Here is a 19,091-nt window from a genome sequence, read left to right on the forward strand (position 1 = left end):
CAGAAATATTCAATGCCATCTAATAATATGCACTGCTTATGACACAGGTGCCTGTGCAAAGCTATAGGCCTATTCCCTTGGGGTATGAAGCCAAGGTAACACATTCCCAAGCTCTGACTCACAGTTTATGTGAGTATTCTACAGTGGCCTAGGTGAGGAAGGACAAGCCGACTCCACGCCATTCAAACAGTGCTGTCGGGGCTTAAACAAATAGGGTTTCCGAACAAACAATGACATTGACTTGTAAATTAAGCCATGTAGGTTGTATGAGTCAGTTATGTTTGTCATGTGCTTCTCAGCATGCTGGTTTCTCCGGTGTAATCTAGTCCCCTGGCCGTCTCTCTCCCTCACTGTCAAACCGACAGCATATAGTAGTAATTGAGCCTGGGGACAAACAATGTAATAGGAACAATTAAACCACAGTTATTCACCTTTTACATATCACACTTACCATGTCAAGTTCCAAAAAGATCTATCTTTTAATCACATAATATACAAAAACAAACCATCCACATCATCCACATGAACAATTAGCAGGGTTGGCTGCTCGGGACTATGATAAGCATTCCATTCTCTTTGCTCCAGAGCCTCAAGCAAAGGTTTCTTACAATGACCATATTTACCTAAACTTACAATCGACTCAAGAAAGTAGGTTTAGTTTTCACTTCCCTCGTAATGAAAATAGAATCAGAACTGTCTGAAGAAGCAGTGTCTACAAATACTGGAATTTTGTTCCTTTCCACCACCTTTTCACCTTTGTCGAACATACCACGAGTCCATTAGAATCACATAAATAACAAGTACATGAAATGACAAAATGTACCTCTACACATGGAAATACTAGACCATCTCCCCTCTCACACTGCTCACACACAATTCATGAATAAGGGGTTAGTAGCTACTCTCACAGCATGGAATGACCTGTTAAATGATTTAAATCATTGATACGTTCCCTAATAATCTGTCAGTGGTTACTTTCTCTATCCAACCATTCATTTCAGATTTGGATTGTGTCAAACCGTTATATAATAACAACACACAATGACATTCAACAGAAGAAAACAGAAGTGACATTGAAGTGAGCCAATAACATCACCCAGTGAAAGCAAACAGGCTGGAGTAAGTCTTTGGGTTTTGCCCAAATGGCACCCTATTCCCTGTATAGTGCACTACTTTGACCAAGGACCATAGGGCTTTGGTCAAAAGAAGTGTACTACTTACTGTATGTAGGGAAATGGGTATAATTCGGGAAATCTTCCCTGTTGAGACCATGAATCATCATACTGTAGGGTGTCCAATCAAAAATACATATTTTGACCAATGGGTAAAATACACTGAACAAAAATATAAATGCATCATGTAAAGTGTTGGTCCCATGTTTCATGAGCTGAAATAAAAGTTTCATACACACAAAAAGCTTATTTCTCTAAAATTTTGGGCACACATTTCTTTGCATCCCTGTTAGTCAGCATTTCTCCTTTGCCAAGATAATCCATTTACTTGACAGGTGTGTCATATCAGAAGCTGATTAAAAAGCATGATCTTTACACAGGAGCACCTTGTGCTGGGGACAATAAAAGGCCACTCTAAAATGTGCAGTTTTGTCACAGAACACAATGCTACAGACGTCTCAAGTTTTGAGGGAGTGTGGAATTGGCATGCTGACTGCAGGAATGTCCACCAGAGCTGTTCCCGGAGAATTACATTAAATGTTCATTTGTAAGCCGCCTCCAAAACTGTTTCAAAGAATTTGGCAGTATGTCCAACCGGCCTTACCACCGCAGACCATGTGTGGGGGGGGGGGGGGGGGGTCAAAAATCAGAAAAAATGCATTCCGTCAGCTAGGCTGGATGTTGTGCGAGAATTAAGGCAAACTGACAGGCTTTCTTCTTGAATCCGGAGGACATGAAACAATATAGAGGTAAGATAGATATAGATGTTGAGACATGACATGTATTATTTTTTTCTTATTTTAGTATATGCTTTTCATATTAATGCAAAACTCCTGTCCTTTATCGAAGATTTCTTACAAAAGCAAGCATATCTCTGAAATGTCAACGGAGCACTGAGCGTATACCAAGCTTTTTCTTTTCAAAGCATTTTACATTTAATTCAGCTTGTGTCATGCTAATTTTGCTTTTTGTGACCCGCGGAAACAACTTTGAAGACGAGGACCACAAAAAGTAAAATCCTCAAAAGCGATGAGAAATCTGCACCGCTATGTCAACAGAGTTAGGTGCTTATTATCGTATTAGATAACAAAATCAGACTTTTTGGCTATAATGTTAATGATATGAAAGCAAAAGTCCTCACGATTCAGAACATGAATAATCATATTTGTATTGGTAAAATGTATTTAATAACATAAGGAAGTGAAATTTCATCACCAAAGACTGTTTTTTTTTCACCCACTTCTGGGCAGAGTGGTTGGACACCCTACATATTTTGTGGAAAGACCAAGGACACTATCTTGTTTTCCTTCTCTTTTAGTTCTTGTGTCCTAATTTCCTGTATCTTTGCTTTTTACCTGGACAATAACACCATTAACTTAAACCACTCCACTCTCACTCACCTGATCCTAAAACCTGTTCACCTTGAGTAAGAAACACCGCACACACAATAATATCCCATTTGAGGAGGATACACAAAAGCTAAAAAAATAACTGGGTGGAGAAAGAGACAAAGGTTATAAGGCAAGTTTGCATACTCCCATAATACAGTAACAGTACAATACTGGCATTTCATCATCGATTCGGGACCCATCCATCCCGCTGAGCCACAGCCAATAGTCCTCATAATAAAGTAGGGGCTGCGTTCCAAATCAAATTTTATTGGCACCCTATTCACTTTCTAGTGCACTACTTTTGACCAGGACCCATAGGGCTCTGGTCAAAAGTAGTGCACTAAATAGGTAAATCCCAAAGCTTTCAGTCCATACATCCCTTCTCACGTGAACAAATGAGAATCGTCGTCCGACTCCAAAACACAGCTTGGACAGTCTCTCTCTCTAATAATGTGTTGGACAGTCTCTCTCTCTAATAATGTGTTGGACAGTCTCTCTCTCTAATAATGTGTTGGACAGTCCCTGCAGTCCTTGGTGCTAGTCTCTGTGTGTGTGCACCTTTGCTGGTCTCTGAATCTGCTTCATGTGGCTTTGGTCTTCTGGTTGCAGTGGCCATCTGTGGAGGTGGAGTCCTGGTGGGAGAGGACGGGAGCCTCCTTCAGGCGCAGGTGTCGGGGCTTGACTGGCAGTGCTACGGCCAGGAGAACACAGCCGATGTGGACACTGAAGTACCAGGACCTGGGGACAGAGGTGAGAGAGGATGATTTAGGGATCAATATCAGAATCAGAAAACCTTATTGCCAAGCAACAAGTGTTGCTAGGAATTTCTCTTGGTGTTGTACACATTTTTCAGCAACAACCAGGCACACAAGTTCATTCAACTTCTCAGAAAAAGAACAAAAAGCAACTGTATAAGTAGAATCCATCCAAGGTAACAAACTATGAATACTTTTTTTTTTTTTTTTTTTCTTGAGTGAGGTAAAGTATTTTTCTCTGTATATGTCCCAAATGGCATGCTATTCCCTATATAGTGCACTACTTTTGATCAGAGACATATGGGCCATGGTCAAAAGTAGTGCACCATAAAGGAAATGGGATGCCATTTGGGATGCAGACAGTTTCTGGCCACTCACCTGTAGAACTTCATAGAGGGTCCGACAGACAGCAGCACAAAAGGCACCACAGTGTAACAAATGGCTATCTGGGTGCCAGCCCACGTGATCCCATCATACAGTAGCTTGTGTGAAGGCGAGCCCAGGAAGTACGGCCTCACGTTGTGTCTCATCTGGAGAGAAAAAAAAGAACCAAAGCAAATGAATTCAGAGTAAAAGAAGAAGTGAAAAAATGAACATCTAAGTTTACAACAAACGGCCCTTGTAAATCTAAAATATGTTGCACTGCCCTTAACTCTCTCCCAAATGGTGTCCCAAATGGCACCCTATTCCCTATATAGTGCACGGGCCCTGGTCAAAATTAATGCACTAGGGAATAGCGTGCCATTTGGGACGCATATTAAGAGTCAAGTAATGCATTTCCAATGGAACTTTCTCTCCCAGCAGCTCATCCACCAGCAGTCGTCTGCCTCAGTGAGTCTCAAAGTGTCTCAGGTGACGCTCCATTAGCCGGAGTCCTGCTCGGTCTCCTCTCCATCCGTCTGTCTGGCTGGCCTGTTATCTGTGCAGTCCAGCTGGACTCAGGTTGCATCCCAAATTGAACCCTATTCCCTATATAGTGCACTACTGTTGACCAGAACCCATAGGGTACCCATAGGGCTCTAGTCAAAAGTTGTGCACTATATAGGGAATAGGGTGCCATTTGGGACTCAGCCTCTAATAAATATGCTTTATTCAGGCCAGACCTTCAGAGGACAGTGAGTCTCTATGGCAGCCTAACTATGACTGATTCTCTTAACACTAATGATGCAGAAATAAAGTACATCAGGATGAACATGACCCGAACACTTTGTTTCATCTGTGATGGGAACATCAGGATATCTGTTGTTATGGCAATAGCAGAAATCCTTGATATTCACAAAATATGTTATTGATTTTTAGTGGGTACGGTGCATGACATTTTATCTACGCCTATGAAAAGTTTATGGCTTAGTGCATCTAGACAGAGATGGAAAATTGTGGGGAGAGGTCTGTGTCAGTGTGTTTTAGGAGATCTCACTCTCTCTCAGAGAGATACAGTACTCACGGCACGTGCAGCCAGTGTGACCACGATGCCAGTGAGGAAGGTGAGGTAGTATCCAGGGTAGGCTCCGTGCCACATGGCGGACAGAATGAAGGTAGCCGCTGTGGGGTTGTAGGGACAGCGCTCGTAACACACCCTGCGCACACACACAACCAGCCAGTCAAACACAACAGCACAGCAAGACCTCATAATAACCTCTCACTGATAAATTCACTCCAATTTCCTTGTGTGCAGACTACAGAGAGCACAAAACATTAAGAACACCTGCTCATTCCATGACAGACTGATCAGGTGAATCCAGGTGGAAGCTACAATCCCTTATTGATGTCTCTTGTTAAATCCACTTCAATCAGTGTAGATGAAGGGGAGGAGACAGGTTAGAGAAGGATTTTTAAGCCTTCAGACAATTGAGACATGGATTGTGTATGTGTGTCATTCAGAGGGTCAATGGCAAAACAAAAGATTGAAAGCCTTTGAACGGGGTACAGTTTCCCGTCTGTATCAAAATGGTCCACCACTCAAAGGACATCCAGCCAGCTTGTCAACATGGGCCACCATCCCTTGGAATGCTGTCAACACTTTGTAGAGTCCTTGGCCTGATGAATTGAGGCTGTTCTGAAGGCAATAGGGGGGTGCAGCTTAATATTAGGAAGGTGTTCCTAATGTTTGGTATACTCAGTATAAAGATAAAGCAGACTTAGTGCTAACTGACTCCACTAGGTGGCAGACTTTTACAGACAGATAAGAGCACTGGTTATAGGCGTATCCACAAATGATTTAGAGCCTGAAACCTATACTGTAATTACAATGTACAATGTGTCAGAAAGCTAATGTTAATAATTACAGAAAGAAATTATGACCAAGTCTCTTTGTCTTTACCAATTGCAGACTAAGCCTGGTTTCTGTACCTTTTGAGCCAATGTGCCGTCTGTATATTCCAATTGTCAAGGAACATCTTGAAGCTGGTGGCAAACTGGAACCAAGGAGAGGAGGACAACATCAGTATACACACATTAAATGTAGATTGTTATAGAAAGAGTTGTGGAAAACATACTGAGACATGAGTGAAGACTACTAATGTTTCAACATTTCACCTCAATATCCATTATCCTCAGATTGGAGATGAGATCCCAACGTGGTGAGCCGTCACTGTTGTATCCATTGAATCCAAATCCTGCTGCGTTGTTGATGGCATCAGCTGTTCAGAATTCAAACACATGCTTTCAGAAACACCATCTCCAGGCAGGCATTCAGTCAAAGGTGAATTGTCAACAAGCGCATCGCACGTGACTTTTACAGCTAATTTACATTTGAGCGGACATCTGCACGGTTTATCATGAACGTGCTCTCCGCAAACGTCAGGGAAATTGCCTTTATATGGCGTATTCTCAGTATTATCGTGCACAGCTCTGACGCCCCTTTGACTGAGTCCCGGTCTTTTTCATGTCCCAACACTGTACATCCACAAGGTCCACCATTCCTTAGTGATGATAATATCATTAATTACATTATCATTCTAATAACAGCATATTACCACAGTGAAGGACAATGCAGGAGCTATACAGGCCGTGCAGCTGTGCTCTCTCTGTGTGTGTGTGTGTGTGTGTGTAGAGAAGGTTTAATTGAGTCCCACCTCTACCTGCTTGTTATCACCATACTCTCTACGACGCACACTTTGCTGCAAACAATCACACACACACACTTTGCTGCAAACAATCACACACACACACACACACACACCTTGCTGCAAACAATCACACACACACACCTTGCTGCAAACAATCACACACACACACCTTGCTGCAAACAATGACACACACACACATTGCTGCAAACAATCACACACACACACCTTGCTGCAAACAATCACACACACACACCTTGCTGCAAACAATCACACACACACACCTTGCTGCAAACAATCACACACACACACACACCTTGCTGCAAACAATCACACACACACACACACACACACACCTTGCTGCAAACAATCACACACACACACCTTGCTGCAAACAATCACACACACACACACACTTTGCTGCAAACAATCACACACACACACCTTGCTGCAAACAATCACACACACACACACACCTTGCTGCAAACAATCACACACACACCTTGCTGCAAACAATCACACACACACCTTGCTGCAAACAATCACACACACACACTTTGCTGCAAACAATCACACACACACACCTTGCTGCAAACAATCACACACACACACACACACACACACCTTGCTGCAAACAGTCACACACACACACACACACACCTTGCTGCAAACAATCACACACACACACCTTGCTGCAAACAATCACACACACACACCTTGCTGCAAACAATCACACACACACACACACACACACACCTTGCTGCAAACAATCACACACACACACCTTGCTGCAAACAATCACACACACACACACACTTTGCTGCAAACAATCACACACACACACCTTGCTGCAAACAATCACACACACACACCTTGCTGCAAACAATCACACACACACCTTGCTGCAAACAATCACACACACACACACACCTTGCTGCAAACAATCACACACACACACCTTGCTGCAAACAATCACACACACACACACACTTTGCTGCAAACAATCACACACACACACCTTGCTGCAAACAATCACACACACACACCTTGCTGCAAACAATCACACACACACCTTGCTGCAAACAATCACACACACACCTTGCTGCAAACAATCACACACACACACCTTGCTGCAAACAATCACACACACACACTTTGCTGCAAACAATCACACACACACACCTTGCTGCAAACAATCACACACACACACCTTGCTGCAAACAATCACACACACACACCTTGCTGCAAACAATCACACACACACACCTTGCTGCAAACAATCACACACACACACTTTGCTGCAAACAATCACACACACACACACACACACACACACACTTGCTGCAAACAATCACACACACACACTTTGCTGCAAACAATCACACACACACACCTTGCTGCAAACAATCACACACACACACACACCTTGCTGCAAACAATCACACACACACACACACCTTGCTGCAAACAATCACACACACACACACACACACACACACACACACACACACCTTGCTGCAAACAATCACACACACACACTTTGCTGCAAACAATCACACACACACACACACACCTTGCTGCAAACAATCACACACACACACACACACACCTTGCTGCAAACAATCACACACACACACCTTGCTGCAAACAATCACACACACACACCTTGCTGCAAACAATCACACACACACACACCTTGCTGCAAACAATCACACACACACACACACACACACACACACCTTGCTGCAAACAATCACACACACACACCTTGCTGCAAACAATCACACACACACACACACACACACCTTGCTGCAAACAATCACACACACACACCTTGCTGCAAACAATCACACACACACCTTGCTGCAAACAATCACACACACACACCTTGCTGCAAACAATCACACACAAACACAGTCGGACTGATCTCACCCCCTTACAAAGCTCATCTGTTCTCAGTCTGTGAGAGGTTACTTGTCAACATGGAATAACGGACATTATTGCAGCTAAGAATTGGTTTCAGGGTCAATCAATGAATACAGGCCTAAAGAGATTTACTATTGAAAACTGACAACGGCTACACCCATATTCTCCTCCCTTCTCCCTTTATACTCTGTCATGGATTTGAAAGCGTTGGATGGTTTAAGCTTTGGCGGAAGGGAGTTTCAACCATTGTTAATGACGATGACTGTGCAAGTGCACCCTTCAAAAAAACAAGGGTTGAGAATCAGCCAACGGGAACAGAGAGGAGACCCACCCAGCGTCCAGACGAAGTAGTACTTGGGCCTGGTGGTCAGCATGGACAGGTAGAGGTAGACCACCTGGGCGTAGAAGGGTGTGGTGGCGATGAAGTCGTCGTCGATGTTCCGTTCCACAGGGAACACTTTACAGACCAAGAGGAAAACCATGAGGGAGAAGAAACAGGTGGCCAGTTTACGGACCACTTCAATCTGAAGAAGAGGAAGGGGAGGACATCAGCCAATAAAAACACTCTGTACCAAATAGAACCCTATTCCCTATATAGTTCACTACCTTTGAACAGGGCCCATGGTCAAAAATAGTGCACTATAAAGGGAACAGGGTGCCACTTAGGAAGCAGCCTCAGCAAAGACTCACATCTGCTTTGCATAATTGATAGCTTCACGAGGGAGTCAAAAGACAGCCATGTTGCTGTTCATTCAGTGAACAATGAATAGTGTCTAGGGAATACTGTGCATTTACTACACAGAAATGGTTTACTGTCTTAGAAAGTTCCAGACAAACATTGAGAGTAACGTGGCATGAAAATGCTGCCGATTTGGTAACTTTCCAAAAATCATAGTGGTATTTGAGACCAGTGCTTACGTTTGGGGAGGGGTCAGTCTGTTTGTGTCTGCCGTTGGTCTTCCCATTGGTCTGGTGGTCTTTACTGCGACGGCAGGGCGTGCCCTCGATGAAGGCGATGTAATCGTTGTAGGAAGAGGTGGGACCAGCCAGTATTCCCATAAAGTTACAGTTATAACTGAAGTACTCCAGCAGACTGGGCATCCTCCTGCAGGGGAGGTGGAGGAGACGCACAGTAAGGGCTGTGACATACAGACCATCACAACACAGTGACAGTAAGGGCTGTGACACACAGACCATCACAACACAGTCACAGTAAGGGCTGTGACATACAGACCATCACAACACAGTAACAGTAAGGGCTGTGACACACAGACCATCACAACACAGTCACAGTAAGGGCTGTGACATACAGACCATCACAACACAGTCACAGAAAGGGCTGTGACACACAGACCATCACAACACAGTGACAGTAAGGGCTGTGACATACAGACCATTACAACACAGTGACAGTAAGGGCTGTGACACACAGACCATCACAGTGACAGTAAGGGCTGTGACACACAGACGATCACACCACAGTGACAGTAAGGGCTGTGACATACAGACCATCACAACACAGTGACAGTAAGGGGTGTGACATACAGACCATCACAACACAGTGACAGTAAGGGCTGTGACACACAGACCATCACACCACAGTGACAGTAAGGGCTGTGACATATAGACCATCACAACATAGTGACAGTAAGGGGTGTGACATACAGACCATCACAACACAGTGACAGACCATCACACCACAGTGACAGTAAGGGCTGTGACACACAGACCATCACACCACAGTGACAGTAAGGGACAGTAAGGGCTGTGACACACAGACCATCACACACAGTGACACAGTGACAGTAAGGGGACCATGTGACACACAGACCATCACAACACAGTGACAGTAAGGGCTGTGACACACAGACCATCACAACACAGTGACAGTCAAGGGCTGTGACACACAGACCATCACAACATAGTGACAGTAAGGGCTGTGACACACAGACCATCACAACACAGTGACAGTAAGGGCTGTGACACACAGACCATCACAACACAGTGCCACAGTAAGGGCTGTGACACACAGACCATCACAACATACACAGTGACAGTAAGGGCTGTGACACACAGACCATCACAACACAGTCCACAGTCACAGTAGGGCTGTGACACACAGACCATCACAACACAGTACAGTCAACATAGTCCACAGTCAGTGAGGGCTGTGACACACAGACCATCACAACATAGTCCACAGTCACAGTGAGGGCTGTGACACACAGACCATCACAACATAGTCCACAGTCACAGTGAGGGCTGTGACACACAGACCATCACAACATAGTCCACAGTCAGTAAGGGCTGTGACACACAGACCATCACAACATAGTCCACAGTCAGTAAGGGCTGTGACACACAGACCATCACAACATAGTCCACAGTCAGTAAGGGCTGTGACACACAGACCATCACAACATAGTAAGGGCTGTGACACAGTCACAACATAGTGAGGGCTGTGACACACAGACCATCACAACATAGTCCACAGTCACAGTACAGTCAGGGGGCTGTGACACACAGACCATCACAACATAGTCCACAGTCAGTAAGGGCTGTGACACACAGACCATCACAACATAGTCCACAGTCAGTAAGGGCTGTGACACACAGACCATCACAACATAGTCCACAGTCAGTAAGGGCTGTGACACACAGACCATCACAACACAGTGACAGTAAGGGCTGTGACACACAGACCATCACAACATAGTCCACAGTCACAGTGAGGGCTGTGACACACAGACCATCACAACATAGTCCACAGTCACAGTGAGGGCTGTGACACACAGACCATCACAACATAGTCCACAGTCACAGTGAGGGCTGTGACACACAGACCATCACAACATAGTCCAGTCACAGTGAGGGCTGTGACACACAGACCATCACAACACAGTGACAGTAAGGGCTGTAACACACAGACCATCACAACATAGTCCCCAGTCACAGTGAGGGCTGTGACACACAGACCATCACAACACAGTGACAGTAAGGGCTGTAACACACAGACCATCACAACATAGTCCAGTCACAGTGAGGGCTGTGACACACAGACCATCACAACACAGTGACAGTAAGGGCTGTGACACACAGACCATCACAACATAGTCCACAGTCACAGTGAGGGCTGTGACACACAGACCATCACAACATAGTCCACAGTGACAGTAAGGGCTGTAACACACAGACCATCACAACATAGTCCACAGTCACAGTGAGGGCTGTGACACACAGACCATCACAACATAGTCCTCAGTCACAGTGAGGGCTGTGACACACAGACCATCACAACACAGTGACAGTAAGGGCTGTAACACACAGACCATCACAACATAGTCCACAGTCAGTGAGGGCTGTGACACACAGACCATCACAACACAGTGACAGTAAGGGCTGTGACACACAGACCATTAAAACACAGTGACAGTAAGGGCTGTAACACACAGACCATCACAACATAGTCCACAGTCAGTAAGGGCTGTGACACACAGACCATCACAACATAGTCCACAGTCAGTAAGGGCTGTGACACACAGACCATCACAACACAGTGACAGTAAGGGCTGTGACACACAGACCATCACAACATAGTCCACAGTCACAGTGAGGGCTGTGACACACAGACCATCACAACATAGTCCACAGTCACAGTGAGGGCTGTGACACACAGACCATCACAACATAGTCCAGTCACAGTGAGGGCTGTGACACACAGACCATCACAACACAGTGACAGTAAGGGCTGTAACACACAGACCATCACAACATAGTCCCCAGTCACAGTGAGGGCTGTGACACACAGACCATCACAACACAGTGACAGTAAGGGCTGTAACACACAGACCATCACAACATAGTCCACAGTCAGTGAGGGCTGTAACACACAGACCATCACAACATAGTCCACAGACACAGTGAGGGCTGTGACACACAGACCATCACAACACAGTGACAGTAAGGGCTGTAACACACAGACCATCACAACATAGTCCAGTCACAGTGAGGGCTGTGACACACATACCATCAAAACACAGTGACAGTAAGGGCTGTAACACACAGACCATCACAACATAGTCCACAGTCAGTGAGGGCTGTAACACACAGACCATCACAACATAGTCCACAGTCACAGTGAGGGCTGTGACACACAGACCATCACAACATAGTCCTCAGTCACAGTGAGGGCTGTGACACACAGACCATCACAACACAGTGACAGTAAGGGCTGTAACACACAGACCATCACAACACAGTGACAGTAAGGGCTGTAACACACAGACCATCACAACATAGTCCACAGTCAGTGAGGGCTGTGACACACAGACCATCACAACACAGTGACAGTAAGGGCTGTGACACACAGACCATTAAAACACAGTGACAGTAAGGGCTGTAACACACAGACCATCACAACATAGTCCACAGTCAGTAAGGGCTGTGACACACAGACCATCACAACATAGTCCACAGTCAGTAAGGGCTGTGACACACAGACCATCACAACACAGTGACAGTAAGGGCTGTGACACACAGACCATCACAACATAGTCCACAGTCAGTGAGGGCTGTAACACACAGACCATCACAACATAGTCCACAGTCACAGTGAGGGCTGTGACACACAGACCATCACAACATAGTCCACAGTCACAGTGAGGGCTGTGACACACAGACCATCACAACATAGTCCACAGTCACAGTGAGGGCTGTGACACACAGACCATCACAACATAGTCCAGTCACAGTGAGGGCTGTGACACACAGACCATCACAACACAGTGACAGTAAGGGCTGTAACACACAGACCATCACAACATAGTCCCCAGTCACAGTGAGGGCTGTGACACACAGACCATCACAACACAGTGACAGTAAGGGCTGTAACACACAGACCATCACAACATAGTCCACAGTCAGTGAGGGCTGTAACACACAGACCATCACAACATAGTCCACAGACACAGTGAGGGCTGTGACACACAGACCATCACAACACAGTGACAGTAAGGGCTGTAACACACAGACCATCACAACATAGTCCAGTCACAGTGAGGGCTGTGACACACAGACCATCAAAACACAGTGACAGTAAGGGCTGTAACACACAGACCATCACAACATAGTCCAAAGTCAGTGAGGGCTGTAACACACAGACCATCACAACATAGTCCACAGTCACAGTGAGGGCTGTGACACACAGACCATCACAACACAGTCACAGTAAGGGCTGTGACATACAGACCATCACAACACAGTGACAGTAAGGGCTGTGACACACAGACCATCACAACACAGTCACAGTAAGGGCTGTGACACACAGACCATCACAACACAGTCACAGTAAGGGCTGTGACACACAGACCATCACAACACAGTCACAGTAAGGGCTGTGACACACAGACCATCACAACACAGTCACAGTAAGGGCTGTGACACACAGACCATCACAACACAGTCACAGTAAGGGCTGTGACATACAGACCATCACAACACAGTCACAGTAAGGGCTGTGACATACAGACCATCACAACACAGTGACATTAAGGGCTGTGACATACAGACCATCACAACACAGTGACATTAAGGGCTGTGACACACAGACCATCACAACACAGTCACAGTAAGGGCTGTGACACACAGACCATCACAACACAGTCACAGTAAGGGGTGTGACACACAGACCATCACACCACAGTCACAGTAAGGGCTGTGACACACAGACCATCACAACACAGTGACAGTAAGGGCTGTAACACACAGACCATCACAACATAGTCCACAGTCAGTAAGGGCTGTGACACACAGACCATCACAACATAGTGACAGTAAGGGCTGTGACACACAGACCATCACAACATAGTCCACAGTCAGTGAGGGCTGTAACACACAGACCATCACAACATAGTCCACAGTCACAGTGAGGGCTGTGACACACAGACCATCACAACATAGTCCACAGTCACAGTGAGGGCTATGACACACAGACCATCACAACATAGTCCACAGTCACAGTGAGGGCTGTGACACACAGACCATCACAACATAGTCCACAGTCACAGTGAGGGCTGTGACACACAGACCATCACAACATAGTCCAGTCACAGTGAGGGCTGTGACACACAGACCATCACAACACAGTGACAGTAAGGGCTGTAACACACAGACCATCACAACATAGTCCCCAGTCACAGTGAGGGCTGTGACACACAGACCATCACAACACAGTGACAGTAAGGGCTGTAACACACAGACCATCACAACATAGTCCACAGTCAGTGAGGGCTGTTACACACAGACCATCACAACATAGTCCACAGACACAGTGAGGGCTGTGACACACAGACCATCACAACACAGTGACAGTAAGGGCTGTAACACACAGACCATCACAACATAGCCCAGTCACAGTGAGGGCTGTGACACACAGACCATCAAAACACAGTGACAGTAAGGGCTGTAACACACAGACCATCACAACATAGTCCACAGTCAGTGAGGGCTGTAACACACAGACCATCACAACATAGTCCACAGTTACAGTGAGGGCTGTGACACACAGACCATCACAACACAGTCACAGTAAGGGCTGTGACATACAGACCATCACAACACAGTGACAGTAAGGGCTGTGACACACAGACCATCACAACACAGTCACAGTAAGGGGTGTGACACACAGACCATCACACCACAGTCACAGTAAGGGCTGTGACACACAGACCATCACAACACAGTCACAGTAAGGGCTGTGACATACAGACCATCACAACACAGTCACAGTAAGGGCTGTGACATACAGACCATCAAAACACAGTGACATTAAGGGCTGTGACATACAGACCATCACAACACAGTGACATTAAGGGCTGTGACACACAGACCATCACAACACAGTCACAGTAAGGGCTGTGACACACAGACCATCACAACACAGTCACAGTAAGGGGTGTGACACACAGACCATCACAACACAGTCACAGTAAGGGCTGTGACACACAGACCATCACAACACAGTGACAGTAAGGGCTGTGACACACAGACCATCACAACACAGTGACAGTAAGGGCTGTGACATACAGACCATCACAACACAGTGACAGTAAGGGCTGTGACACACAGACCATCACAACATAGTCCACAGTCAGTGAGGGCTGTAACACACAGACCATCACAACATAGTCCACAGTCACAGTGAGGGCTGTGACACACAGACCATCACAACATAGTCCACAGTCACAGTGAGGGCTGTGACACACAGACCATCACAACATAGTCCACAGTCAGTAAGGGCTGTGACACACAGACCATCACAACATAGTCCACAGTCAGTAAGGGCTGTGACACACAGACCATCACAACATAGTCCACAGTCAGTGAGGGCTGTAACACACAGACCATCACAACATAGTCCACAGTCACAGTGAGGGCTGTGACACACAGACCATCACAACATAGTCCACAGTGACAGTAAGGGCTGTAACACACAGACCATCACAACATAGTCCACAGTCACAGTGAGGGCTGTGACACACAGACCATCACAACACAGTGACAGTAAGGGCTGTAACACACAGACCATCACAACATAGTCCACAGTCAGTGAGGGCTGTGACACACAGACCATCACAACACAGTGACAGTAAGGGCTGTGACACACAGACCATCAAAACACAGTGACAGTAAGGGCTGTAACACACAGACCATCACAACATAGTCCACAGTCAGTGAGGGCTGTAACACACAGACCATCACAACATAGTCCACAGTCACAGTGAGGGCTGTGACACACAGACCATCACAACACAGTCACAGTAAGGGCTGTGACATACAGACCATCACAACACAGTGACAGTAAGGGATGTGACACACAGACCATCACAACACAGTGACAGTAAGGGCTGTGACACACAGACCATCACAACACAGTGACAGTAAGGGCTGTGACACACAGACCATCACAACATAGTCCACAGTCAGTGAGGGCTGTAACACACAGACCATCACAACATAGTCCACAGTCACAGTGAGGGCTGTGACACACAGACCATCACAACATAGTCCACAGTCACAGTGAGGGCTGTGACACACAGACCATCACAACATAGTCCACAGTCAGTAAGGGCTGTGACACACAGACCATCACAACATAGTCCACAGTCAGTAAGGGCTGTGACACACAGACCATCACAACATAGTCCACAGTCAGTAAGGGCTGTGACACACAGACCATCACAACATAGTCCACAGTCAGTGAGGGCTGTAACACATAGTCCACAGTCACAGTGAGGGCTGTGACACACAGACCATCACAACATAGTCCACAGTGACAGTAAGGGCTGTGACACACAGACCATCACAACATAGTCCACAGTCAGTAAGGGCTGTGACACACAGACCATCACAACATAGTCCACAGTCAGTGAGGGCTGTAACACACAGACCATCATAACATAGTCCACAGTCACAGTGAGGGCTGTGACACACAGACCATCACAACATAGTCCACAGTCACAGTGAGGGCTGTGACACACAGACCATCACAACACAGTGACAGTAAGGGCGTGACATACAGACCATCACAACACAGTGACAGTAAGGGCTGTGACACACAGACCATCACAACACAGTGACAGTAAGGGCTGTAACACACAGACCATCACAACATAGTCCACAGTAAGTGAGGGCTGTAACACACAGACCATCACAACATAGTCCACAGACACAGTGAGGGCTGTGACACACAGACCATCACAACACAGTGACAGTAAGGGCTGTAACACACAGACCATCACAACATAGTCCAGTCACAGTGAGGGCTGTGACACACAGACCATCAAAACACAGTGACAGTAAGGGCTGTAACACACAGACCACCACAACATAGTCCACAGTCAGTGAGGGCTGTAACACACAGACCATCACAACATAGTCCACAGTCACAGTGAGGGCTGTGACACACAGACCATCACAACATAGTCCACAGTCACAGTGAGGGCTGTGACACACAGACCATCACAACATAGTCCACAGTCACAGTGAGGGCTGTGGCACACAGACCATCACAACATAGTCCACAGTCACAGTGAGGGCTGTGACACACAGACCATCACAACACAGTCACAGTAAGGGCTGTAACACACAGACCATCACAACATAGTCCAGTCACAGTGAGGGCTGTGACACACAGACCATCACAACACAGTGACAGTGAGGGCTGTGACACACAGACCATCACAACACAGTTACAGTAAGGGCTGTGACACACAGACCATCACAACACAGTGACAGTAAGGGCTGTGACACACAGACCATCACAACACAGTCACAGTAAGGGCTGTGACACACAGACCATCACACCACAGTGACAGTAAGGGCTGTGACACACAGACCATCACAACACAGTGACAGTAAGGGCTGTGACACACAGACCATCACACCACAGTGACAGTAAGGGCTGTGACACACAGACCATCACACCACAGTGACAGTAAGGGCTGTGACACACAGACCATCACACCACAGTGACAGTAAGGGCTGTGACACACAGACCATCACAACACAGTGACAGTAAGGGCTGTGACACACAGACCATCACACCACAGTGACAGTAAGGGCTGTGACACACAGACCATCACAACATAGTGACAGTAAGGGCTGTGACACATAGACCATCACAACATAGTCCACAGTCACAGTGAGGGCTGTGACACACAGACCATCACAACATAGTCCACAGTCACAGTGAGGGCTGTGACACACAGACCATCACAACATAGTCCACAGTCACAGTGAGGGCTGTGACACACAGACCATCACAACATAGTCCACAGTCACAGTGAGGGCTGTGACACACAGACCATCACAACATAGTCCAGTCACAGTGAGGGCTGTGACACACAGACCATCACAACACAGTGACAGTAAGGGCTGTAACACACAGACCATCACAACATAGTCCACAGTCAGTGAGGGCTGTAACACACAGACCATCACAACATAGTCCACAGTCACAGTGAGGGCTGTGACACACAGACCATCACAACATAGTCCACAGTCACAGTGAGGGCTGTGACACACAGACCATCACAACATAGTCCACAGTCACAGTGAGGGCTGTGACACACAGACCATCACACCACAGTGACAGTAAGGGCTGTAACACACAGACCATCACAACATAGTCCACAGTCACAGTGAGGGCTGTGACACACAGACCATCACACCACAGTGACAGTAAGGGCTGTGACACACAGGCCATCACACCACAGTGAGAGTAAGGGCTGTGACACACAGGCCATCACACCACAGTGACAGTAAGGGCTGTGACACACAGACCATCACACCACAGTGACAGTAAGGGCTGTGACACACAGGCCATCACACCACAGTGAGAGTAAGGGCTGTGACACACAGGCCATCACACCACAGTGACAGTAAGGGCTGTGACACACAGACCATCACAACACAGTGACAGTAAGGGCTGTGACACACAGACCATCACAACACAGTGACAGTAAGGGCTGTGACACACAGACCATCACAACACAGTGACAGTAAGGGCTGTGACACACAGACCATCACAACATAGTGACAGTAAGGGCTGTGACACAAAGAAATGGTCTCTCACAGACCATCACAACACAGTGACAGTACAGACTGTGATACATGCATAGTCAGAATCCCCAAAGCATATCTCCCCTCTCTCCAGAGAAACAACAATATACACTGAACAGAAGTATAAATACAACATGTACAGTTTTGGTCCCATGTTTCATG

At 46.5% G+C, this 19,091-nt stretch overlaps 1 protein-coding gene across 1 annotated transcript in view; it reads right to left on the reverse strand.

Moving 5' to 3' along the window:
* Window positions 1-460: 460 nt before the first annotated feature.
* LOC115107611 (lysophospholipid acyltransferase 2-like) overlaps window positions 461-19,091 on the reverse strand; it is a 95,494-nt gene continuing 76,863 nt past the window's right edge. Inside the window, exons 7-13 of the mRNA XM_029631058.2 lie at window positions 9,228-9,414; window positions 8,641-8,833; window positions 5,854-5,957; window positions 5,668-5,732; window positions 4,763-4,895; window positions 3,697-3,848; window positions 461-3,301 (exon numbers count right to left, since the gene is read on the reverse strand). Of these exons, the coding sequence (XP_029486918.2) occupies window positions 3,145-3,301; window positions 3,697-3,848; window positions 4,763-4,895; window positions 5,668-5,732; window positions 5,854-5,957; window positions 8,641-8,833; window positions 9,228-9,414 (991 nt within the window). The 3' untranslated portion in view covers window positions 461-3,144. The remainder of the gene's footprint in view (window positions 3,302-3,696; window positions 3,849-4,762; window positions 4,896-5,667; window positions 5,733-5,853; window positions 5,958-8,640; window positions 8,834-9,227; window positions 9,415-19,091) is intronic.

The sequence above is a fragment of the Oncorhynchus nerka genome, linkage group LG24, assembly GCF_034236695.1.
Source record: "Oncorhynchus nerka isolate Pitt River linkage group LG24, Oner_Uvic_2.0, whole genome shotgun sequence".
NCBI classification, from domain to species: Eukaryota; Metazoa; Chordata; class Actinopteri; order Salmoniformes; family Salmonidae; genus Oncorhynchus; species Oncorhynchus nerka.